At 35.8% G+C, this 27,878-nt stretch overlaps 2 protein-coding genes across 9 annotated transcripts in view; one reads left to right on the forward strand and one right to left on the reverse strand.

The window, feature by feature from the left end:
* The first annotated feature begins 265 nt into the window (after positions 1-265).
* Positions 266-27,724, forward strand: Ids (iduronate 2-sulfatase). 4 transcript variants are annotated; one of them, XM_083119326.1, is made up of 8 exons: positions 266-358; positions 5,217-5,398; positions 5,689-5,866; positions 6,178-6,492; positions 13,518-13,667; positions 13,913-14,050; positions 16,934-17,632; positions 27,596-27,724. In XM_083119326.1, exons 1-7 carry the CDS (start codon positions 328-330, stop codon positions 17,608-17,610), a joined length of 1,671 nt encoding a protein of 556 aa, XP_082975452.1. In that variant the 5' UTR covers positions 266-327; the 3' UTR covers positions 17,611-17,632; positions 27,596-27,724. The 4 variants fall into 4 exon arrangements, with proteins under 4 accessions (XP_082975452.1, XP_082975451.1, XP_082975450.1 ...); XM_083119325.1 differs by lacking the exon at positions 27,596-27,724 and adding an exon at positions 19,647-19,873; XM_083119324.1 differs by lacking the exon at positions 27,596-27,724 and having other exon boundaries at positions 16,934-18,620.
* The window catches only part of LOC145985371 (uncharacterized), a 148,910-nt gene continuing 144,188 nt past the window's right edge, over positions 23,157-27,878 (reverse strand). For 4 of the 5 annotated variants that reach the window (XM_083119322.1, XM_083119323.1, XM_083119318.1 and 1 more), the window contains 2 exons: positions 27,067-27,149; positions 23,157-23,459 (listed from right to left, as the gene is read on the reverse strand). The gene's annotated coding sequence lies outside the window, so the exon portion shown is untranslated. The remainder of the gene's footprint in view (positions 23,460-27,066; positions 27,150-27,878) is intronic. The other variant, XM_083119320.1, reaches the window with a different exon arrangement.

Below are 27,878 nucleotides of genomic sequence, written 5' to 3' on the forward strand. Positions count from 1 at the left end.
TCATCGTTACAATTATCCGAAGATACAGAAAGCGACGTACAATAAACTGTAATAATGTAAAGTCAGAAGTCTTAAAATTTCCCTGAAATTGTGATATTTTTCATCGAAATTCCCTTTTCCCTTTTGGCTAAAATTTCGGTCCGAATTTCCCTGAAAAAGGTAAATTTCCCTTCATGTGGCAACACTGCACACAAGATCTGTGATCTCGTCTCGTCTCTCGTAACGTGACCCGACCTCTTCACTAGTGCCTTCTAGTGACCAAAAATTATACTACCTTGGTGCACGCTGATCCGTATCCGTACCACTGTCTGTACTTCCATTACCGTCATGTATGGGCAAACTGTTTATCTTATGAAATGTTAGTATAAATTCATATTTTTAGCACGCTAATTTAACCAGTAAATTATAGATTTTCCTAGTATTTGTGTGAAAAGGTTTACAAATAGGCCTATGATTTTATTTCATCATTACGATTGTATTACACGCCTACAGCGAAGGTCAAAATACGAATTCTTTAATTATGCAATACCATATTTCAATAGGTTTGTTGTGCACGATGTGAGGTTCAAAGCAACCAAAATCATCAAGAAAAGTGAACAGAAATCGTCGCGGGCAATTTGCGTGAACTATTTTTGAACGTCACTGCACAACAAATTTAGTTGTGTAATTTATACAGAATAATATTGACACTCGTTTTTACGTTGAGTAAATTCGATTATGGAAAATTTCACCTTCATATGAAGAACAGAAATGTTGTACAAAACAATAGTAGAAAACGCCTTAAAGACAAGCGAATAGCACGTGCTCGTGGCGTACCTATGGGGGGGGGGTATAGTCCCTCTCCTCTACGGCCCACACAATTTAGTGTACACGTCGCTCCATGTTACATGTGTGTGAAACAAACATATATCGTGCATGAAAGTTATATATGTTAATTTTAAAAAGAATTATATTTGGAATGCAATTATCAAGCATTTTCTGTCTTTCAAAAATAGTTTGTGTGCTTGTTTTCCATTATTAATGTGAAATTGAATGTGTTAAAAAAATAATTCAAATCATTTGTTCAAACACAAATGCTTTAGCACCAACTTCTACCCCTTTTTTTCATAATTTACGAGGGTAATAACGTCTTTGATTCTACTACTATTAATAATAATAATTTTGGTTCCGGGTTCGAATCCCGGCTTGGGCATGGATATTTGTGAGTGTCCATTCATCAATTTCATCATATCATCACTCATACCACGGCGATACCCATTTTCGAAAATTAGCCAAAAGTGGTACAAAGTGAAGTAAAATAAAACAAATTAATAGCCTAATAATAATAATGTATAATAATAATATTATTAATATTAGCATTATTGTTATAAAAATTATTCCTGGTACTTGCCCCCACAAACAATAATAATAATAATAATAATTCCTTTATTTAGCGGGTGAGGTTCAGCCGTAGGCCGCTCTGCCACCTAACCCTTGGCATGAGCTACATAAGAAAATATAAGTATATATAATATAATATGATAATATATGAGTACAAATGGAAAGCTTGATTTCACTAAAGATACATTTAAAAAATTCACATTACCTACAATTACGAATATTCTCATTTCAGTAATATTAGTCATAAGATAATACAATTTTTGTGAAAGAACAAGAAAATATTTAAAAAAAAAAATACAAATGTGAAAAGAAAAAATATAAATGTGAATGTTAACATAAGGTTGCATTTTAAGTAAATAATAATAATAATTTGAAGATATTAATAAAATTCCAATAGTTACATTTATAGAATATGTGTGTTTTGTCGTTTGTTGAATGCTAGTTCACTTCTAGTATGTGCTACTGTTCTGCTGCTGTTCCTGTAGAAGCATAGCATTTCTTGTGGTTGCGCCTCTGAACTATATTAAACTGCAAAGGTATCTACAGAGGGAATCCAGGGAAGGCATTTGCTCCCCCCCCCCCCCGAGATATCTGGAAATTTCACACAATTCGAATGGTGAAATTGTAGGGTGAAAGCATGAACGAGAGATGCCATGAAAAATAGCAAATTAAGTGGTCTATGATGCTTTATGAGACAGGGGGAGCATCAGCACATGCCCCCTCCACTTTGAGCACTGCTGATCCCCATGAGAAAAATCCTGCAGGCAGCCTTGTTAGACCGTAATAAAATCCTTATTCAATTTCTAATGGCCATATATCTTGAATTTGAGGTGCTACAATGGTGATATGTCAATGCATGTAAATTCATAAAATTTCACATTAAGCCTTGTATGTTTTCTAAGCAACTTCCCCTCGATAACACAATCAGCATCAAGACGAGACCTCCACGACACAGCCCAGTCTGCCACTTGGCACAGACTCCAAAGGCTATAACAAGTTGGTTCTGGAGTTTTTCCATAATTGTGGGCAATGGTGACACAGCACCTAAATGTAGGCCCATAAGAAGAAAAACAAAACATGTGCCTTAAATATCAGGTGACCTGGGGGTGGAGTGAGGCTGCACATAAATCATGTTGCCATTTTCCATGACACTGGATACTATGTCATTGGTGTTAGCAGTGGCGTGCCGAAGGGAGGATTGGTGGGGGATATAACCCCCCCCCCCACCTTTTGGTTTAGTATTTCTAAAAAAAGAACGTCAAAGGTAGGAAAATATGGCCAAATGAGGACTGACTACACAGAAAAAGTACACACAACCCCTCCCTTTCGAAAATCCTGGGCACTCCACTGGGTGTTTGGAGTTTTACCTTTATGTTGATTTTCATGCTTTAACTTCTCATCTTCCTATTTGCAACATATACCAAATAATATGGTGAACTATTGCCTTTGTATTATGGTTATTTTATGTTACTTCTCTAATTCCCTAGTATGCCCCATGCACGAATGTAGTAAGGGGACTGAAGCCCCGCCCCAAAAATCCTACAAATATCGAATTGAAATAGTGTATATAGAGTGGCAATTAATTTTACTACTATAAATATATTTTATAATAAGTTATAGTATACTGAGAAATTCATCTTCAGGGCTTCTACCCTCTCACTTTTTCACCTTCAGTTGGGATAAGGGATGATCCACCCCCACCCCCCCCCAAATAAAATTCTGGCTATGGGCCTGGCCCCATACCATCTGTTTATTTGCACCCTGCATACATAAACAATTCCTTTCTTTTAGTAGTAATGTTTTTGACATGGCCTAAAGAGAGAAGTTGGTTGATCCTCGAACATGATTTGTCAGGAGTCAACAATGCCTAGAGACAGACTCAAAGAAGCCACTATACCATTGCCAATTTTGTTGGGTGTGTGTATATATATATAATGGATAAAAGCAAGGAGGGCCAAAAGGGCTAAGTAAAAATCAAAGAAGGTAAAAGAAAACACTCACCAGACAGTAGAAAAATTCCGGTTCCGTCTATTTCTCCTCACACCGATGATGCTATGAAATTAGTGAAAATTTTGAATTTTTCTACTGTTCGGTGAGTGTTTCCTTTTACCTTCCTTGATTTTTATATACAGTACTGTGCAAATTAATGCGGACAAAGAGAAAAATATACATTTTTTTTTAGTTTTTACACTCTTTATGTGAGATAATCGAATAAATACGTAACAGATTTATACTAGTAGTATCAGCTAACTTTTTGATGCGTACTTGAGAATGTTTACAACAATTGCAAGGTTTGAAGCATTGTTGTTGGTGTTTCATTGTTGTCGTTGTGCAATGCCAATATTATTAACCAACAGACTTCTATGAGAGCTTTGCTCTAGTAAACATGCTTTTGTTGGGCTCCGTGTTCCTACGAGTTTTCATTATGGATATAACACCCAGAAAACGTTCTAGAATTATTACACTGAGTGAGAACACATCCATGACTGTGCGGCAAATCGCTGAAGAGGCTGGTGTTGGGAAATCAGCGGTGTCAAAAATTATCAGAAACTACAGGGCAACTGGTAGTTTTTCTCCAAAGCGAAAAGGAAAGTGTGGTAGAAAATGCAAAACAACACCTAGAAGTGACACGTTACTGCTAAGAAACAGTAAAATTCACCCATACAAAACAAGTGTGGACCTGCAACGTCATTTGCTTTCTGCTGGGATCAGTATTGATGCATCAACTGTTCGACGTCGCTTACTTGAATTGGAAGAAAATCCAGGAAACCGGTTAAAAAGCAATTGTTGATAGCTAAAATGAAGACAAAATGCCTAAAATGGGCTAAGAAATACCAGAAATAAACAGTCGCTGATTAGAGGAAGGCAATATTCTCAGATGAGTCTCACTTTGAAGTGCATGGCTACAAAGCATCTGTTGTGCGACAAAGTCCAGGTGAACCTTTACGACCTGAACATTGCATTCAGACAGTCAAACACCCACCCAAGCAAATGTTTTGGGGATTCTTTACTTGCAGTGGACCTGGAGGGCTCGTACCAGTGGATGGAATGATGAATTCCGCAAAATACATTGACATATTGAGGCGCAGAATTGTCCCACTCATTCAAAATCCCACTAACGACGGACAATAAATTTTTCAGCATGACCTTGCTCCTTGTCACACATCAAAGTCTGTATGTAAATTTGTTTCTGACAACAATTTAACGATTCTAGATTGGCCAGGGAATTCACCGGATATGAACCCCATAGAAAACTTAATGGGGTATTGTGAAGAAGCATGTTGCAAAAATGGACTGTTCAACGAAGCAAAAGGTCATTAACAATGTGATTCATGTGTGGTTTCATGACAGTGATATCAAAGTTATGTGTTCAAATTTGGTTCAATCAATGCCAAACCGCATCAAGCAGCTAATAGCAGCCAAAGGAGGACATATTTCATATTAGTGTAAGTGTACGTTATGTACATCTCCAAGAAAGAGTAAAAAATGGAAAAAATATATATTTTTTCTCTTTGTCCGCATTAATTTGCACAGTACTGTATATATATATATATATACTCCTCACAAAAAGTTTGGAATATTGTTACATTAGGCACAACAAGTTTTGAATATTATTATATTAGGAAATAGGTCATAGGCACAGTGGCATATGTCTGTGAAAAGACGAGAACGCCCACCAGACAGATACCATGTGTTGTTGCATTCCAACACTTATTGCGCTTATTGTCTAACATAACAATATTTCAAAATTTTTGTGAGGAGTGTATATATAAAGATTGTTCATTACTTTAGACTCCATGCATCTTTTTCCATGGCTACAGCATTTATCTTTTCAGGTTTCCTGCTCCTGATAGTGAGCACTTACTCACTTGGGAAAGGCAATAGAAAGAATGTTTTGTTCATAGTTGTGGATGACTTGCGACCAGCACTAGGTTGTTATGGTGATGTTGAATCTATTACTCCAAACATAGATGCCTTGGCAGATAAAAGCATCAAATTTACTCACGCTTATGCACAGGTAGGTACAGGATACTGAGTACATGGCTGCCTCTTGCTTTCTTTTTCAAGTACCTTGCATCAGACAATTGACATATTTCAATATTTATCCCCCTCTCATTGTGAAATTTAAATGTTATAAAGAAATGATTACAACATTGGGGTGGAGAAATTACTTCAATTTTTTGAAATTATTATTGCCAATATGTTGACTTTTTTCATGAATATAATTTGAAGGCCTGAAAATTCATATATAATATCAAGCATTATTTACAGACACGTGACACATTACTTTATATTGTTTTTCAACAGCAGGCTCTCTGTGCCCCAAGCCGCAACTCCTTTTTGACTAGTCGCCGACCAGATACTCTCCATTTGTATGACTTTTACAGTTACTGGAGGGATGTAGCTGGGAATTTTACAACACTTCCCCAGTACTTTAAAGACAATGGATATTACACAATGTCCGTGGGTAAAGTTTTTCATCCAGGTAGGCACAATTGTTTTTATTATTACTATTATGCATCCTTCCACAAGTGCAAGCTTTGAAAATATATTTTCGTGTGTGATGAAGTATCTTGAGTAGCAGCTCTTTTCTCCTCCAGTGGTATGTTGTCCGGCCGCACGAGACTTATTCCTCCATCTAGCATAACACAGTATTCTTTCTTCTTCCTGCATTTTAACAATGTAAGTTTTGTATTAATACAATGGTGGTATCTAATATTCATTCTTAAGAAAAATATGCACAATTGTTTTGAGATTATATACTCAAGTGCAATTTGAAGTTCTTTTCTAATATAGGAATCTCGTCAAATTGGAGTGATGATAACCCTTACAGTTGGTCAACAACTGCCTATCATCCTCCAACACAGCAGTACAAGAATGCTCCTGTATGCCCTGGACCAGATGGACAACTTCATAAAAACATTGTGTGTCCTGTGGATGTAAGCAAGCAGCCGGGAGGGTCGTTGCCAGACATTCAATCACTGAAGGCTGCAAAGACATTTCTCAAACAGCAACAGAAGAACAAGAAGGCTGGTAGTGGAGAACCATTCTTTCTGGCAGTTGGATTTCATAAGCCTCACGTTCCACTTAAATATCCAGCTAAGTTTCTAAGTATGTATGCTGTAATTAGCAATTTTGTGAACAATAGTCTTAATTTGTATAGGATGAGAATTTTTCTGAAAAATTCACATTTACATTATGGGTTTTTAGTCATGGTCATGGTCATGATTGGATACTATTTATATGGTGCAAGAACGTATTTTCCCGACGTGAAATTTATGTAAAAAGGTATAGATTGAGAGGAATGTTTATCATCCTCATATAATAATTCATCTGTTTCTGATAGAGGTCGGACAATCTCAATACTGTGGTTAGGAATCAGGTTTTGCGATGTCCGACTGCTGCAGTTAAAAGTCGCATTGCAGCAAAGTGTGTTACTTAGACCAGCCGCACACCGGATCCAACACGACAAGTCATTTTGTTGCAAACCAACTCAAGGAACGTTTAACACTGGGCTCTTATGGGCCGCCATACACTGGACCAAACATTTGACTCGAGTCACGTATGCAACAGTTTGCGACAAAACAGTCAGTGATCAGAACGCTACATTTTAAAAGTAGCTTCGCTACAGCTACAGCTACTCTTCCAAAATGTAGCTTCGGTACAGCTACAGCTACATTTACCAAAAAGTAGCTCGCTACGCTACTCCTGTTCGCTACTCGCTACTTAGCTATTTTTACCCTACTTCTGCATAAAAAAATCCCCTACTACTGGTAAAAAGATTCTGTTATTTATTGTCATGATTCCCATCATTCGATAATTTTGATAGCAGTGTTACTTCAGTTACTTATTTTTCCTATAGTTTTTGAGAATACCATACCTATGGAAGTGGCATATCATTTCAAATTGAAATATGAATATTGCAATCAGGGTGTTACCCAAATTAATGATTACAACTATACACAAATGAAATTTGGTAGGATTACGTATTTATGTTCACACCAACATATTTTTCTTGAGAATAAATATGTCATTTTTTAATAGACTGATATGAAGGCAGCATTTTGAATGAAAAGTACCTGGGGCCCTTTGTTTACAAAAGGGCTCCAGGTTCGATACCCACCGGAGGCATATAGTGGCTCGGATCCAGTCTCGGTCAGCTTATCTATGCATAAAATGGACTCAAAACAAAAACTAGGAACGACGCCAAGTTGGGAGGATGGGATCCTCCTGCTCCTCCATTCCCCACACTGCTCATCATTCATCATTCTTCCTAGTTCTCACAATTAGCCGAAAGCAACTATAGATAAGAGAATAATTAAATAAACCATTCATCCTCATTGTCATCATTGAGAAAAGTTGAAGAATAGATGATGAGGTAAACAGAAGAGGACAAATGGGTGGTGGACTATATCAAAGCGTTCGAATATTAATATGGAACAATGGATGTACGTATGAAATGCAAGAAGGTAATATATAACACATACTATGTGCCAATAATTACGTGACATAGAGAGACAAAAAAAAAAAGATGCAGGCAGTGGATATGAAATTTTTAAGGAGTCTATGGGAGAAGACTAGAAGGTATAGAATAAGGAATTAGGAGATCCGACAAACAGTGGGTGTGATGAAGCTTCAGGACAGGATAGATCAGGCACAGATGAGGGCTCCAGGTTCGATACCCAGCGAAAGCATATAGTGGCTCGGATCCAGTCTCGGTCAGCTTATCTATGCATAAAATGGACTCAAAACAAAAACTAGGAACGACGCCAAGTTGGTTGGATGCAGAAAGACTACCAGTAAGAGCTTACAATGCACAAGGAGTGGGAATAAGGCCAAGGGGGAGGCCAAGATGTCGGTGGAAAGATCAGATAGCGGAGAGTGTTAGGAGAAGAGAACAAGATTGGAACACCTTGGAAAGAGAGAAATGGTGGAAGATCAGGAAAAAATGGAGAGGCTTGACTTCTATGCCGACCGGGTCAGAGGCAGGAAATGGCGAAGGATGATGTCATGATTAGCAAAAGTTACAGAAAAGTGACGCAAAAGTTGGAAAAATACATACATTTGAAAACCCTGCAGGAAAGTCAATAACTCGTACATACTCTTTACAATATGATACAATATATTGAGGAAACTCATGTAAACCTGAGTGTTCTAAACGTATTGTAATTTTTAAATTTGTGAAGAAATATTATCGCGAAAATAATTGTAAGTCCAGAAACTCTATCATTCTTGTAACAATAATTTCTTGCTGGTGAGATCCTGTATACTGACGATGATCAATGCTGTTAACGTACTGAGCCATTTATTTATTGCTGGCACTATTCCCTTGTCAGTGCAGTGGAAATTCCATCGCTCGTGTTTGCACTGCAAGTTGTGTCTTACACAGCAATTAATGATATTTTGGTGTCTCTTACACCATGAATATCCACAGGATTTGTTCCGGGGATGGCGCAAACGAGGCACTTTTTTCCAGTGGTGCAGCAAACGAGGCATGTTCCTTCCCAAAATAGCGATGCAGCTCAAAAAAGTAGCAGTTAGCTGGAATATATTCATATATGTCAGTTAGTTATCTGGATATCTGAATTTTTCAGATACTAATTAAATAACATACAGATATCTATAATCTACAATCTAGATAATCTGTATTTCCATGTAATAGATTTTGTCTTATGAACTTCCTGCAAAATTAAAGGTTATTGTCGATTTTTTCTGACGCTGTTGCCACATTCAAAATTCACCTCAAAATGACGAGAGAAAATGTAGCTGTAGCGAAAATTTCGCTATAACTACAGGAATTTTGTAGCTTCGCTACCGCTACAACTACAATTTTCAAAATGTAGCGTCGCTACAGCTACAGCTACAAATTTTGTAGCTAGCTACAGTAGCAACGCTACAAGTAGCGCGCTACTTCTGACCACTGAAAACAGTGAAGGTCTCGGGAATTTGGTATCGAAGGAGCATGCTCTGCACATGCTCAGCACACCACCTGCATGTGGTTGGTTGGTTGATTTGTTGTTTTAAGTCCACTTTATGCACAGTAAGGCTAATTGGGACTGGACCTAAAGTTTAAAGTGGGATCCGAACCACTTGTGCCTCCACCGGGTATCGAACCCGGGACCCCTTGATTACAAGGCGACACGCAACCACTGCGCCATGGGGGAGGCCCTCCCCCCCACCTGCATGTGACTCATCACTGTATTGTTTGAGAAAACATATTATATCCAGGTTTGTCGGTGCGGTCAAAGTCAAAAATAGAGCTTGATCCAGAGAAGCTAATCGTTCTTGTGCAAGCGAGGCCTCCGTTGTTTGATTCATCAACTGAGCACCATAATGAAAAAAATTACAAAATTAATTGAATGAAGTGGCACAACTACATTACCTGAAAAAAAGTGGGTCTATTGGAAATTATCTTGTATTCGGACAGATAATGTAGTGTACAAAATGTATTGTAAATTCTAGAGGAAAACAATCTTTAGGCCAGTTTGATATTTATTGTTCGAATGACTATGTGGTTGCAGTTCGCGAATTAAACTTTTTCCTTTTATGCAGGGGGTTCACTATTGCTAGATTCATGTGTAAACAGGAAATACAGGGTGGGCCATATTGATGGGACACATTTCAAATGCATATGTGGAGCATGTAGGAAGCAACATTTATTACCAAATATATGGAAAACACTGCCAAAGGATGGGTGTTTTGTACTATGTTCAGTGATTTTTTTTTATGCAACAATTTAGTTTTTGTATGAACAAAATATCAAACTTAATTATCATATTTACATATAAAGTACCAAAATGGCAGAGGGCTAGGAACATCCCTGGTAGTAATGCAAAATAACTTTTGTTGCCAGCTCCTATGAGGGTATGCCTGATCCTCCCCAAACCTCACGCACACTGTGGTATTACACCCTTCCTAACTTCATTTTTGTTAGCAATTTGTCAAGTTGTGTTGTCATGGAACACTACCATGAATGGAATTAAATTAATCATCACCTCTTTTGCCCTCTCATTCTTGTATGAAGATCACAAGACTGGTTTTGCCTCGTCATGTCAATATGTGTATCGTCATGTAGTATTGTATCACGTCATGTCGGATCCGGTGTGCGGCTGGCCTTAAGTGTTTGGTTTCCTGCCTTTTGTTTCCGAGGTGACTTTGTTTTGTGTGTTATAAACAATGGCTAGTACAAGTCAATTCACTATTGAGAAATATCTCATCGTTAGCTTATGGAAGCATGAAAATGGGACGAATTGGTGAAACATTTGAAGAAATCACAAAAACTTTAATGAAATCAAGTTACCTCAGAAACACAAGGTGGGAAACCAACACACGAGTAATAAACCCCAGCACAAAGTGGCTTTTTAACTATAGCATTCAGACGGACCTCTTTCGGAAAACTAAATTCCAAACCACAGTATTGGAATTACTGATCTAACCTCTATTGGAAACCAGACAAATTACTACCACAGAATGTATGTGAGAGGATAAATCTTCAAGCTCAACAACTTTATACATCAATTTCTCTTACAAATAATACATTCTTGCACTACAAAAAAATTTCATCGTGACTTTTGGCCACGTTGTACAATTCTGTCATTTCATTATAGTCAGTTACATACATAAATTAAGGTGCATATTATGCATTATACTAGGGTGAATCAAAAAGTAAGTTACACCCAACCCGTTTTCCTGTACTAAGAGAGATAAAATAATCACGCTTGGTGGCAACACTGTCTGGAATGTTTTCTTCACACACCAGAAGCAGCCGTGCTTCAGCTGGTTTAGTATGTGAGTAGTCACAGTGTGAGTATGACACGTCATATTGAGGTGGCGTCCAACATTGAGGTGTGCTCCATCATTAGATTCTTGTGGGCACAAAGGCATAATTGGAGTGAAATCCATCACCAAATTGTCGAGGTGTATGGTGAGAATGCAATGTCACACCCCATACTCAGGAAATGATGCCAGATGTTCGAAGAGGAAAGAACGAACGTGAACGATGAATAGTGTGTTGGGCAGCGTGAAACTCTGAGCACTATCGACAAAACAGAGCGTGTGAATGCAATCATCCTTGCCAACTGCCACGTTAAAATTAAGAGAAACTGCAAGTGCACTGAACATATCCTACGATAGTGTGTCTATGCTGATTCATGACCAGTTGGGTGTATCGTAAACTGTGCTTTCACTGGGTGCCACAATTGTTAACCAAGAGCACAAAAGTCAACTCAATTGAAATTGGATGGAATTTTCACACACAAGAAATCAAAAACTGGTCACACGATTCGAAAAGTGCTTGGAATACCTTGGTAACTATCGAAAAAAGGTTAAATGTTCATACATTTTTGTCCAAGAATTATTTTCTTTCTAATGTGTTTTGTTTGTTTTTTACAGGGGGTGTAACTTACTTTTTGATTCACCCACGTATCTTTGCAAATGTATACTGAATCAGTTCAAAATCTGAGTACTTTATCAAGAATATTATCATAATGGTACACCCTTAGTAAGTATCAAGAACAGATAAGAGGAAAAAGTAATACATACTACATTTGAAATACTGAATAAGCACTACATACTGATCATGCAAGAATTCCCATGTTGGAGATCCCGGGTAGGATTTTTTCTGACTGACTAGGACCTTGCATAGGTGGCTCAGTGGCTCATCCATCCTCTTGGCAGGTTGTCTACCAAAATTCTTGACTTTTTCTCGTTTTTATCAACCTTTATTTGTAGGAACCCTACTTAGGTAAAGTTGGAAATTAACAATTTATTTAATGAAAAACTGCTACCCAAAGGTCAGTTAAGATGAAAACTCAAGCTGTATTTAACAAAAGAATTAAACTTGCTTTATCTATTAATGCATCCTGGACTGCATTTGGCAGACTAGCGAGGCTCTGGCATCTGGACTCCCTGCCAGTATAATCTTACATGGGGGTTGTTCCTATATACCGTATTGGCCCGAATATAAGCCACACATTTTATCCAAATTTCAATTGTGAAAAATTAGGATGTGTATTAAATTCGCAACCTTAAAAAAATTGACATTTCCTCAAATCATATGCTGTTAAAAATGTCCTGATTTCTCATTTGAAATAAAGATAATGCAACAATAGCATTGTAGAAACTGGCCCCATTGTAGATACCATAATGTTATCCAACAATAGCATTATTGTTTCTAACTGAAACAATAGCATTGTTGTTTCTAACTGAGCATTGTAAAAACTGTCGGCATTCTTGATAAAGTACTCTTTGATTTTATTAAAATTCTGTTCGTTCTTCTCTAAGCTTATACAGGTATTCATTTCTACCAAAGTGGATCTACAGGTTTGTCGCCAATATGAACGATCGTGTGGAGAAGAAAGATCATCAAGCCTGGGAATAAGGCATTACGATGCAAGTTTCAAATGTTTCAAACTTGCAGTTGTTTGTTACACTAAAGCCACAAGCAACAGAGAGGCCGGAAGGAAATATGAACTCGAAGAATCTAATGTGCGACGTTGGGTTGCTGCTGAGTCGAAACTTAAAAATGCATTTCGAACGAGAAAATCTTTCAGGGGACCAATTTTCTTTTCTTCCCTCGGCTTATATTCGGGTATCATCTTTTTTTCTTTTCGGTCCTTCAAATTTTAGGGTGCGGCTTATATTCCAGGGTGGCTTATATTTGGGGAAATACGGTATTTGTGATTGTCCCTTCATCCATCTTATTGTACCACCATCCATCCTCATCTTTGTGATTAGCCAAAGGGGCAGAAAAGTGAAGTAAATAAACTAAATCAATCAATTGGTCATTGTGATAGAAAAAATTCTTGACTTTTTATTGACTTCTCGACCTACTTGTTGATTTCTTTACTTTTTCTTGACTTCCATAACTGTCTTGACTGGTAGACACTGCTTAGCAATGGGTGCCTGGGACAACCTTGGGAGGTAAAGGCAACTGGAGCATGATGCTAATCACATCATTCCCACTCGTGCCAAGACTTAAGAATGTGCAGAACCCTATTTCCATAGGTGCCATCATCTGCACAAGGTTTGGCTTTACAAGGAGGTATAGTCATTTTATTGTTTTTATGGTAATGTCTTCCTGCGTTTTATTTTTTATACTAAACCTATTATTAATTATAGTATGTAATCCATTACAGATTTATTTCCACTAAACAATATAACACTCCCATCCAATCGGTATCATCCACCTGGAATGCCTCTTGTTGCCTGGAACCCTTGGACTGATTTACGCGAGAGATATGATATAAAAAGCCTCAATTTGAGTTTCCCATTTGGTCCAATGCCAGGTACGTTTCTGAAGGCAAGGTATGTTTCAAGAGAAACCAAAATGAATATTTGCAAATGTAATAAACATAATGTATTTTAGGTATGAAAATTAAAAAAAAATAGTTATTTTTACTCATGACCATGCCATTCATCTCAACTTCAGTTGTTGCTGCATTACATAAGTGCTGAATTATTTTAAGACGAGACTTTGATATCATATTAAAATGTACTTTGGACGCAACATTTATACAAGATTTCTTTTCAGATAACTATAGCAAGGTTATTAAACAAAGCTATTATGCAGCAGTTACATACATGGATGACTTAATTGGGCAGCTCCTGCATTCATTAAGCTATTATGGATTTTTTAAGGACACCATTGTGCTAGTAGTAGGCGATCATGGTAAGTTCTTATGGTTTTATTTGGATGTGATATTACCGTTAACAAATGTAATAACTAGAGGGTAGTTTTTTATGCACTAAGAATAGAAAAATGTGTATACAGAAATGGGCAAGCTTTTTACTTCAGCAGTGTTGAATTTATTTTGTATACAAATTTGTGTAAACTCAGCCAAGTTGCAAGTCAATTGTACACTGACAAATTATGGAAAAATATTATATACACTTGTTGGGTAACAGTTTCATGCATCGGAGACACATTTCTTCAATTTTACACAAGAAACTACTTACGGAAATGAGTTTCTCCAAGGTTTATAACCTCCGTCGATATATATTCTTCCTAAAACTTCATCCTACAATGCAGCAGAACAATAAATAATCACTTTTCATGTAATAATATTGCGCATTTTGTGAAAATCGACAACATTATGCCGTTGTTTCCAAGATGTACCTGCAGATGGCTCTAGCGTCGGAAGTCACGCGATCTCGCTAGTGGAATCAGGGTTTCCAAACGCACGATTTTCTTTGAGAAACGCGCGGTTTTTTGTCGAGAAAGGAAAATGGTTTTTCGATGAATTTAGGGGTGAAATGGGTGCTAATGGAACCTAACCTAACCTCGTGTGAATGGTTCGTGGGGCTACCCATGGATGGTTTTTGGGGCTAACGTCAATGGTTTGTGGGGCTACCCGTGGATGGTTTTTGGGTCTAACGTCAATGGTTTGTGGGGCTACCCGTGGATGGTTTTTAGGGCTAACGTCAATCGTTTGTGGGGCTACCCGTGCATGGTTTTTGGGGCTAATGTCAATGGTTTGTGGGGCTACCCGTGGATGGTTTTTGGGGCTTTTTTACAACTTTCATGCACAATAGAGTTGGAAACATTGATATTCGAAAACAAAAGAAGCGTTACAATTCGCAAAGCAAGCGATATCGCACAGTGACGTGCTTTCCGTAGCATTAAGGAAAATGGTTTATTTCAGCAGAAAAAGTGTTTGTTTTCGTGCAAGAAGCATATTGGCACCTTCCACTATGTTCCGCAATACATAATTGGTAAGTACAAACCACGAGAAAGATAAAATATCGGATTTAAATGTGTCTCCGATGCATGAAACTGTTAATCACTTGTTGTTTAACAAAACTTGTGTGTTAACTAATAAAGACATTACCTGCTTAAACCTCATTATTAAAAATGGCTTGTCTTGTTTCTCAAGTATCTAGTAACAGTTCTTCAAATAAGATGAAGAACTTTGTCATTCTTAGCATTAAGATGTGGTACACCATAAATTATTTACAGCTGTTTATTCACTTGCATTAAGTTTAATTATGTTAAATATACTAGTCACCCTATAAATAGATCACCAATCTTGCATACTTAAATGTTAAACATCTGTGCATATGGATGATTAAGGATTATACTTACCTGTATTCACTCCAAGATAGTGATATCATGTTTCATTTGCATCCAAACTAATGTACTTCATGTAAGAGAAGGACAACTATAGCACACTTGAACTAATGCCACAACAGCTTCTACTTGTGTCCTTTAGTATTGTGAATCTGTGATTTCAGATTGTCACTTGTAAGCACATAATAATAATAACAATGTTCAAATCTTTTAGATGTGTAATATGCAGATTCAAACATTTTTTTTAGAAGCAGTACTATGGTAACTGATTTAAATAAAAGTATTAGAGGCAAAACACATAATCTGTAACATGAACAACAACTATTTCAATACATATAATATGAATATGACAATTTCATGTAACATTCCATCAACAGTTGACTCTCATATTTTTTGGAATGGTTATGGACCCCCTTGAATATATGAATCTTACTCCATTTACCTGAAATTAGAATTTTCTACTAGCATCGCTTGTGATTTTTCTCCATCTTTAAAATATCTCCCAAAACAATACAAATGGTCTTCAAACAGATTGAATTTAATACATAAGCCAAAAAAGACGTACATAATTTTAATATCTCACATTTTTAAAAAAATGTCATGTTTGCCAGGGTGGTCCAGAAGTATGGAGACACTTCAATAAAAGTTGAATGGCATACTGTTCTGCAAAACTAACACTGTATGTTTGTAATAGGTGTGGGGGCAAAATGTTATAGGGCATATGAGGATGATGGTTGCCATCTTTAATATAACTTCAAAATTTGAAATGGAAACCATAGCTTGACACACCTCAATTGAATAGGAAATTTTCTCACGAGTTCAATGGTATACTTATTGTTGCTCTATTGTATGTTGTTCTATTTATTGCACGTTGTTCAAGTAATTTCTTTCTAGTAACTTGGTGTAAATTATACTAACTCTAATTTCAAATTTTTATGAACTGTTTCATATCAAACTATAATCTTCCATGTTTATATTGTAATGCTAGTAGCAAAAATATTGAATTATAGTTTCATATTTTCATCACAAAGCCTTCCTAGTATTTTACCTAGTAACAAATGCTTACAACTCTCTCTCTCTCTTTTTATTCTGACTCATTTACTAAATAATTACAAATAAGTACAACAGGGATTTTCAGACTTTTAGACTGATGTAGCACTAATCTGAAATTCAGATTTTCACCATTCCACCAAGTAACCAATGATAACATTATTTTTTCTTTCTTTTTGTAAAGTCTACTTTATGTACATATAGGCTAATTGGAACTGGACCTACAGTTTAAAGTGGGTTCTGAACAACTATGTGCCTCCACCAGGTATCAAACTCGGGACCCCTTGATTACTACAACATAAAAAAATTGTGTGGCTAAGTTCCTAATACTAGTACTGATACATGTAAAATAGTTTGAGAAACCCTGAAGTACAGGATTCAGATAATAAATATCACGTTATGTAGGGTACACTGAATCTCATTTTTTGTTTTCAGGTTGGTCTCTTGGAGAACACAGTGAGTGGTCAAAGTTTAGCAATTTTGAAGTTGCAGTGAAAGTGCCTTTGTTGATACATGTCCCTGGGGTTACATCGTCAATTACATCCTCTACTTTCCAGTATAGAAAAGCTTCCAATAACCAAAATCATCACCAAATTGCAGGACTTGCCAGTGACAATCTTGTGGAGTTGGTCGACATTTTCCCAACCCTTGTAGAACTTGCTGACCTACCCTTACTTGAACAGTGCACCCAAAACTCCAGTTCAACGCAGTTGTGCACGGAAGGAGTCAGTTTAGCACCCTTAATTCACAGCAAGTCTTCCAGAAACACAGGGATAAGTCACAAATGGAAAACAGGAGCATTCAGCCAGTATCCTCGTCCTTCAGTTTACCCAACAAAGAAACCTAACAGTGACAAACCTCATTTGGCTCAGATAAAAATTATGGGGTACACACTTCGAACACTGTCTTATCGCTACACTGAGTGGGTACCTTTTAGTTCAAAAACTTTGCAGCCAGACTGGAGTACAGTGATTGCTTCTGAATTGTATGATCATAATTTTGATCCGAAGGAAGATATAAATTTGGTGGGTCGTCCTGGACTTTCAACCCTTGAGTCATACTTGAGTAAAAAACTTAGAGCTGGCTGGAGACATAGTCTTCCAACAATATAACGTATGACCCTTTTTATACAATGTAAGTCAAAGCTGGTTATCATGAATAGTGTTGGGTGGTATATTGTCCAGATGATATATCGCAATATTGAAAAAATATTGTTAAGACTATATCACCTAGATGATATATCATCATGATATTTTGGCGATATATATCATGTCTGAGATATTTGGCAGTATATATCATGAAGACGATATATTGCTGATATCACGATATGGAAAAAATATAACATCATATTGTCTGTGATGATATTTTCTTGACGATATCACAATATCAAATTTCTGATATCCTCCATCCCTAATCATGAACAGCCATTTGCAGACAACAGGGAAAGAATCTGCTTTGTCCATTTCTAGCCAAATTGAGGTACAGGTGTTAGTTATCAAATAGCTCTCAAAGGGTCTTTCTAACTAGGAATTGTACAAGAATAGAACGTGCCTTCTCCATCCATTGTAAAGAGGCTTTGGTTGCGTATACAGGTAAAGAACATGCTCCCTGAACAAGGAAATAACGTGCTCTCCTGTAAAATCAAGAAAATGGACAAAGCATGTTCTTTCCCTGTGGTCTTCATTTCGGAAGGAGAAATAGGACATTCAAGTTAAGTTTTTATGCAACAGTACAAGAGTCAACTAGACATTCATTTTCAAGCTTTGCAGTGATGAACCAGTGCAGAATTTTTTTTTTAAATTTATGGCAGTAATTATTTGAAATCTAGGAAGAAGTGCTCTCTACAGTTAGGAATGTTAAATTCCTCATGACCTCAAAAAATACACTAGTTTAAGAATGCACATCTATATAATTTTTAATCTTTATTCATTATTCAGATTTGAAATAAAGTAGATCTAGTTTATTTTTATTCCAGTCAACTTTTTAGAAAGGCCATTTATCTGCCATTGAAAGGTTTTTAACTAGAATCCTTTTTGTAATTTAACAATTTCTTTGATTAATTTAAAAATGTTGTCATTCTAGTGTTGTAGTAAGTACCAATTAAAAACATATTTTAATACTATGGCTTCGTTTTTTGAAACTGTGAATTTTGGTAAAAATAATGTTGACAAATTCAGGTCCCCGTTTTTATAGACTTTACTGAAATGTTCAAATGTGAAGAAATTAAATAAAAGTACCTAGGTACAGAGATCAGTAATAATTATGCTGATTTAAATTTGACAAATGATGAATGTTTTGTTACTAATAGGTGCTACAAAGAAAACCAGACAAAGGGTAAAGATATACTAGGTACATGAAAGTATGTTGAAATAAAATACTGTTTTTTCCTTCCCAAGGCCCCACCTACCTTCAAGTCATGGTATGTCCCATTCCTGATTAAGAAACATGATGCCAAATTCCCCTGCAAAATTATTATTCTCAGTGCATCTCAGCTTCCTCATGATCACCATCAATGCTTCAACACCAGTTTAAATGAGTAGATTTCCCGAAGAAGCATATATTCAGTTGCTTCCCTTCTTTTAGCTGACATTTGCAGAACTGAAGAATCCAAACCAACAATTTGTTTTGCATGAGTCATTCTTTACCAGTCATTATTATATTTATATGTACATATAATTTGGATTCTTTTGCTAGCTTGGTTAAAAACTTGTATGTCCACGTGTCACAAAACAAAAATCATTGCAAGGAATCTAAAACAATAAAATATTACAGTATATTTGAAGTAAAATACAATTATGTACACACAGATAACTTACAAAATTTACATGAGAGGGTAATATAACTATTGTTTATGATTTTCCTTATGTGTTTGTGATTGTCCTTGCAGCAATTTCATCTTATCACATTCATCTTCACAATTAGCCAAAAATGAAGTAAAATAAACCAAATCAATCAATCAATCAATCTTTTTACGTTTATATATTTATTTGTTGTTTTATGGGCAGAACAATCCTAAGAACTGTTTCTGATTTTACAACAGTAAACCACATTGGAACTATATTATGAAATTTTAATAATTATATCATTATTAACAATCGCAGTTTATGTAGATATAAAAATTAGTGGCACCTGATTTTACATTTTTCAGGAGACCAAGGTGAAAAAAAAGCAACAAAGTGCAGAACAATGTGAAATCCAGGAACATTTTCTTCTACTAGGACCATGAAGATTGAATGTGTAATGCAGAAAAATGTAAAATCAAGGAATGCAAAATTGGGATTCCACTGTAAAAACTTCAGTGCAGAATATCCTGAAGATATTTTCAAAATCATACCTTTCATAGGAAACCTTGCCATCATATTCTTCACTGGTCTCATACAATTATGTTCTGTAGATAAACACACCAACATATTTTACAAGACATTTAATATCATAAAACTGATGAAAATTTACAAGAAAGGTTTCCAGAGTACCACATAAGAAAAATAAAATATCTATAAATTGTATACATACATACTCTGGCATCTTAACTTGGCTCAAGTTTGCTTACCTCAACTTTTAAATTCAAAAACCTTTATACTTAAACATGGCTGATTCTTCAATTTTGCAGACAAAAAGACATTCACCAAATTCAAAGAAGCATGTCAAAATGATACTCGTTGAGAAGCTATCAAATTGCAATACCAACTGCACCAAATTACTACCAGTAACAACATATCACTGTAAATTTAACTTCTATTGTGATTTTGCTACCTCAATTAGTCATATCTACTGTAAAGAGTGATTTCATAGTAGTAAATTTTTTATTGTAAGTTACTGAACTAATGTGTGAAATACATTGCATTGAAGAAGCTTTTCTGTGCTTTCGGTACATGTACAGAGAACAAATGAAAGAAAAACACATTATGGTATTACAAAAGATATCACAAATACCTCTTGCTATGTACTCAGCAATAAGTTAATGCTAAAAATATTTAGATTTTCAATGTCAAGTTCAAACTTATGACAATTAATTCAATGTGTTACTTGCAGCAATTGCATGCTGTGCAGAACAGTTTGTCAACATTGACATTTTAGCACTGTTGATGACCTTCAATAAAATATGGATCCAGTGAATGGTTACCAACAGATTTCTTTTACAATGAATTCACAAAGTTAATCACTACTACAGAAGAATTGCTGCATATTTACATTACATGTGTATGCTCCAACACACTGTCTCAATATGCACACACACGAGATGATAGATATTCCTGTATATATTATCCACTTGCCCTTTTTAACAACAAGCACTAACTATGGTGCAACCAAACCACATTACTGATTAAACAAAAGCTATAGATTTATTGTATCTTAGGCAAGAACAATCCTACACTTTATAAATATTTGAAAAACAAAATTTTGGTCGTTTCACTTAAATAATAAAGGAACTACAACTGTTTATCATAAATGCTAAATATGTTACTTTAAATGAAAATCTTAAAGTAAGTTTCTATCACATTTCTGTGCCAAATGGATCTTTTTCGTAACACTGTTTGTCATCGAGAGTTACAAAGAGCGCCATTGGTTAGCAGTTTCTTCTCATACCAAGTAACTATGAAAGCACCACCTCCGATTGAATAAAGTTCATGTAATTTCCTGTCACTTGGCCTCATGATACTAGGCTAAAACAACTCCACAGCTCACAACACTTGTTTATATGTGATCTTTTCAAACACATCACACAAATTGAAACACATTTTGCTTATTTTCATGCTGTGTGTACCACAACACATACAAGTAATGCTATTTACAGTACATGATATTACAGTGCATTTGAAATTATGTTATGCCACAAAATTGGCCAGATCTTTTAAGATATGAAAGTTTACACTAAATCCATAAGCACTGACTCTTCCATACACTTATAGAAATGAAAAACTAGACACAGAGCACATTCAGTTAAAATATCTAACCACATTATTCAGAAACTACTGTTGTTATGGTTTACAAATCTACACTACAGTTCAACATTTGCTTCTATGTTTTCCTCCTGTGACCCAGAGCTAGCATAAAAATTGCTGGATACAAATTTTGATGTGCTTATCGACTATCAGACTATCAAACAATCATTATCAATATCCAGTAATTCTCAGTGAATCAATTTTCATCAAATCATACTAAATACTAAGCTGCTGCAAATGAATGGATTGAGATATATATATATACAATTTATTGAGCCAAGATTAAAGATATTCTTATGTATTTTTATGCAAATATTGAATTTTGTTTCTTGTTGACTTTAAAGCGACATCAGATTTATAATGGCATTTTTTTACATCTTCCAGTCCAGTACTAAGTGAAATTAACAAATTTGGGTGAACGCAGACAAGAATTTTATATTCTACTTTGGCTATTATTCACATCTTTCCTTTTATCAAGACAGTGACATACTACAATACATTTCAAGTGAAAAAAAAAATTAAGCTACAACAGAAAACTATAATATTTTCTTAGGGTTCTTGCAAGATACAGAAAAGAATTAAAATTAAAACCAAAATATATACCTTTACATAAAAAAGGTATTTAAGGGGGGGGGGGGATGCAGAATTCACAAGTCTAATTGCAATTTGCAACAAATTTTTACACATGACGTAGAACATTTTACAATTGAATCTGAGAACAAAAGAAGGTAAGTTGAAAATATAGCAATCATTTATCATTTAAATGGAACATTGATAGTGCCCAATCACTTTTGCCAGTAATTAACTACAGTACATACATTCAGCCCGTTCAGAGTATTATTACATCTATAATGAAGTGTTCACAAATGTTCTAACTTTTGAAGGTAAATAAGAGAGCAGTTATAAGTACAAGGTGCGGCAGTGAAATGGACAATTTGGCAACCCTGGAAATAGCAAGTTATGTGAGGAAGAAAACGGGTGTTCAGTTGAGATGGAGTTGTGGATCGGTGAACAACGCAGATTCACTGTGAAGGCATTTTACAAAAACTATGACAGTTATGTGACCACGCAGTAAGCATTTAGTGCTCATTTTAATCTCAAACGTAATGATCCAGTTCCTTCTTCTCATGCAATCAAAGTGTGGGTAAATAACTTTGAGGAAACTGGTAATACTGTGAGGAAGAGAGGTGGAAGTGAAAAACTTCGAATATGTGTGATGCAAAATGGGTGACACCTGTGTCATTTTCAAGTAATTGGACATTCTGTGCCATGACATGTATGTGCATGATGTTTCTAAGCATTCTTCACAAATTGTAAGTATTGTGCTTCATTTTGTATTTGTTTCATGTTACTGTGAATAAATTTGTATCTGGTGGCAGTTTCAAATTTGCCAGTTTCACTGCCGTGCCCTGTACATTTTACATGCATCTCAACTTCTATGTTTGTTTCCAACTTTCAAATCTGGCTTCTTCTCTGCATGACAAAATCTGATAATTAACACTACATACTTTGCTTTTTTACCTACCACGTAAAGAACATTTCACAACATATAAAATAGTACAAATGCTGCTTGGAATATTTTTTTTTTATTTTTGGTATTCTTGTCTTGAATGACACTTATCAACAAGGGAAAACAGAATACATTCTAACTCAGTGCTAATGCATGTCACTTTCTTTCACACACATTTGAACTTGTGAAGTGATACTATTGCAAACTTTTGTTAACAGTTCAGTAAATCTCATCACACATCGTTTGAACTTATTTACATTCCACAACAGTCTTTGCATATTAATATTCACAAAAACCATGTTTCCAAACACACACACACACGTGCATGCACATGCACACATTTTCAGTTGCTTTTGTACTTGATGTAAAACAGTATTTACATGGAACAAATGTTTTTACTTTGCAAGTTATCACTTCCAAGACATCACTTGTTACTTTCCAATCTGTAGATCTAGAGTCTCCAGAAAGGAAAATCTGACATCTACTTCACACCACTTCCCTTGGATGTCTGTAAAAAAATGTAAAAGAAAAAAAATATAAAAAATAAATGGGCAAATTCTATATGAAGCTGGATTTTTGAAAGAATTTACATACTCATAAAATACATTCTGGCCCATTGCTGAATGCCCATTGTTGCATTCAGCAATGGGCCAGACTTCAGTCTAGTGTAATTTGTGACTAACTTGTTTCTGTTTTGAAAAGCTCTTTGAAAAGCTCTGTTTTCATATGGAAGCACTGGCGTACGCAAGGGGGGGGGGGGGGGGTTACCAGGTTTAACCCCCCCCCTTGAGTTTTTGAAATATTATGGAAAATTCTGTAGAAAAGAATTTAAAATGGCTAATTTATCAGTCAAAGAAGATCTGCGACAGTAATAATAATAATAATAATAATAATTTGAATTCTCATTCCCATGCAGCATGGAGAAAAGCACAACATTCCAAACACAATCTAAGCAGCCGCAAAGTTCAATTTTGCAATTTTTTCCCAAAAAGTCGCGAAGTGATTTGCGAGAATTGTGAAAATTTCTTGCTTCGTCTCAGTGTGCCGACATTATTGCGAACATTCTTCTTGGAAGAAGTGCTTTGTGAATCACCTAGAAGTGATAAATGTGTTGGAATGTCTACAAACTTATTTTTGAACGAAAACATAGACTCAGTGGAATATAGCAACATGTATTCTCGCGCCTCTTCATCATCCTGGGTGGTTTCCATAGGTAAAAGTTAAGTAAATTTCCCCGTGCCATGATAGCACATGTAGTGGTGCGGTGATATTGGCCATTTTGCGGGTGATGTGATCAGCACCATGCTACAGCAGCCTTTATCCCCCAGGGTTGCTCTCAGGTACCCATTGATATGAGGCTGGGTGCGGGGACAAGGCTGGATAAATTCCAACCAATTCCGGGAATCGAACCTGGATCTCCCACTAGGTTGTCAGACTAGACCACCACGGCTCCTTGGATGAGTTTCACGTTTGATTATTTCAATTAATTTAATATATTTGCTAGTTTTTATGGATTTTCTTCACACTTGAAATGTCTCACCTATCATTTACAAATAACCGTTGACTAACAAAGAAACAAAAATGCTCCTAGAATTTGTTAACAATCAAAGGACTAGAAAGTAATTTTGTTCTATTGCTTTCATAAATATATTTATGTAGATCTCTACTACTTAATAATAGAAGTGATATTAGTACAGAGCATTCCCTGACATTCGCTACAAGACACTGTGGCCAGCAGCCCAGCAAGCAGCGCTTGTCTTTCCCGGTGAACTCTGAGACAGTCACTAGAGTCCGCTATTAAAATTACAGTTTTCATATTGTGTACTAACCTTGACTACAGAAGTCTCCCGATTTCTCATACAATACTCTTTTAACTCACGGATGGTGTGCAGATTGTCTTTGTATACTTTATTTTTTAGATTTTTACACTTTTTCCCCGTGACGTTATTATTTTATCATATAAAAATTTTAGTGGCTCTATATGCTGTTTCTTGTGAGAGGCGATGGATAGATTTCCGAGGAGACTGTTCTAACCTTTGTTCTATCTCATCGAGTTTTTCCTCAGTAAGTACACGTGGGTTTTTCTTTCCACTTTTATTCAGAACTGACCCTGTTACTCTAAACTTTCTTTACAATGTTTAATATAGTGGTCCTATATGGAACGGGAACACAAGGAAATTTATTTGCAAAACGTCGTTGCACTTCTCCAGAATTGCTCTTTCCGAAGTAACACTTGACAAGATGAAATTCTTTGTTGTAATGTAAACTTTTGTGGTGTCACATTAAGCCACAATCATCAACACACGGACATGACACAACACAACTTCCGAGGGAGGATTATACTGGCTTGAGTCTGCAACATCAACAGAAAGGGAAAGAGAGCGAAAAAAAACCAAAAAAAAAACAGACTGTAGCGTGAGACTGTCGCGGACCCGTTCACCAGGAAAGACAAGCACCAACGCTGGGCCGCCTGCCGCCGAGTCTCGTAGCGAATGTCAGGGAATGCAGCAGCTGCATTAGTAGTAATTAAACTAATTAATTGATTATGAGTATTATAATTAATTAAAGTATAATAAAACAATGGTAATGTGAATTTGCAGAAAGTTTTAGAAATAACCCCCCCCCTTGATGAAATTCTGCATACGCTACTGTATGGAAGAAGAAAATGAATCAGGCCAGTCTATACCAATGTCGTCATTTGGCAAAATAATGCACAGCCAAAGTTATCTAATTTGTAATGTTCCCACTTTTCAATGAAAAGTTCCTCTCATGATAATTGGTATCCTTCAAACTGTGAAGACATGGATAATAAAGATTTCCAAATGTGTTATTGGCACATAATACATATATTGCTTCTTCACAATTTTTTATTAAATTTTTGACAATAGCTATTAATTTTATATTTTCAAAGACACATGCAATAGAGCTTCGCTTTTCAGACATCAGGTTCCACTTTCAGCTTATTAATGATAGTCAGTTCCAAAGAAATGGATCTGATCTTCTGATGTGAATCCTTCAAGTTCCTTAGGATCAATTGAGAACTTTTCTTTTTGATATCTCTGCTGGCTATAAAAAAAATTATACACCAATAATCAGGGGTACAAAAATATAGGGTGCCCGTTTGCCATGGCACTTGAAAATTTTCACCTGGCACCTGAACTTTCACACACACTTCATAAAACTTTATATTTTTTGATATTTTGAGTTCGCTTATGGAGATATCCATTAACTATTGTTTTAAAATAATGGGTACAGTGTGTTTTTTGTTTGTGTGCTTTCTGTATATGTACAATTAAATCAGAATAATAAACATGCCATTTTTCACTGTTGCTAGCTGAATTTTGAAGTCTGTGGCAATATTGTAGAGTCGGTCATATACTGGAATGTATTGCATAGTTAATCAAGCTGTTACGAGTCAAGCATTATTTAAAAAAGCCACTCTGGAGCAACAATGAATTAGTTTTAATCCAATCTTGTATTAATTAATAAGTAAATGTTACAAGATCATGTTTCAAAATGTGTAGTTTCGTTAGTTTTATCTTAGTTGGAATCATGGTTTTTCTTAGACCATATTAGGAAAAAAAATAGCTAGCTCCTGAAATAGTTTTAGTTTTTTCTACCCCTGCCTTTCAATAATATGAATGAACCCTGCAAAAATTTTATAGCATTTTACCCTATTGGGACCATGAAAATTCAACGAAAAAGTGGGATAATGTAAAACTGGGATTCCACTGAATTTACAAAAATATGAAATGTAACTTTAAGATGATAAAATAATAATGGAAGAATTTAAAACTCAGTAATTTTACTGATACGCCAATGCACAAATATGCCTGTATCAGCCAATATCAATACAGTGCTGATTAAATTGGTCCATCCCTAATAAAAATAATATTCTGAACAATTTTCAGTTAATGCTGTGTGTAATAGTATTACCATCAGCATTGGTATTATTAGTTCAAAGCGATACTGGCTCAACCTAATTTACTTTTCAACTTTCTGTACCTAAAACTGAATGAATGAATGTCACCTGCCACAGGTATTTAGATATTTGCACAACAGAGTAAAAGAGAAGAGAAAAACTTGAACTTATTGCTCATGGAAACTTAACCTACCTGACAATTATATCTTCCAGAAGAAGTGGAATAACAGCAAATTACATATATCAGATTATCTAGAAACTAAATGTTGATCACAGCTGAAAAATAGAAGATTCAATCTTGTATAATCATGTATATTACACTTTCTTTCTTTTAAAATTAAAGCTAATTTAAATGTCAATTGGTGCCTTTGAATTACAAGCAAGGCAGAAGCCACCAAGTGTGGTCCGGTGCAGGCTGAATATTACATCATTCTTACGGCATTCTAAAACATAATGTACAAAGGGCGTTCAATAAGTTTTGCACAGATGGTTATATTTTTCTTAGTTGCAATACGATGATGAAATTTTAGGTGAACATACTTTGATCCTTTGGCTAGAAGACCATGTCACTCAATGTAGCCTCCATCTGCTGTGACACATCTCGTCCAATGTTCTTTCCATGCCTTGAATGCACTTTGGTAAAATTCAGGTGGCTGACTTTTACACCATTGTTTCACACAAGAAATGAAGTCCTTGTCACTGTCGAATGTTTTTCCCCGTAGGTGGGCCTTCAGACGACCAAACAGGAAGAAATCCAAAGTAGCCAAGTTCAGACTATAGGGAGGCTGAGGGACTTCCCATCCCACTTCGACAAGAAGGTCTTCTAGCCAAAGGATCAAAGTATGTTCACCTAAAATTTCATCATCATATTGAAACTAATAAAAATATTATAACCATTTGTGCAAAACTTATTGAATGCCCTTTGTACAATGGAAAGTAGATATATAGGTCACAAACCATTATAGGACAGCTGATAATGGTAGTAGTTTCATATGGTTGTCAACA

This window comes from Lepisma saccharinum, chromosome 3 (assembly GCF_977018435.1).
Source record: "Lepisma saccharinum chromosome 3, izLepSacc3.1, whole genome shotgun sequence".
NCBI classification, from domain to species: Eukaryota; Metazoa; Arthropoda; class Insecta; order Zygentoma; family Lepismatidae; genus Lepisma; species Lepisma saccharinum.

Excerpts from the sequence above, each read along its gene's own strand:
- Ids (XM_083119326.1), top strand. The coding sequence starts at position 328 with ATGTATGGGCAAACTGTTTATCTTATGAAAT. Across the intron at positions 359-5,216 it reads AACTGTTTATCTTATGAAAT|GTTTCCTGCTCCTGATAGTG; the intron begins GTTAGTATAAAT and ends TTATCTTTTCAG. Across the intron at positions 5,867-6,177 it reads GGGTAAAGTTTTTCATCCAG|GAATCTCGTCAAATTGGAGT; the intron begins GTAGGCACAATT and ends TTTCTAATATAG.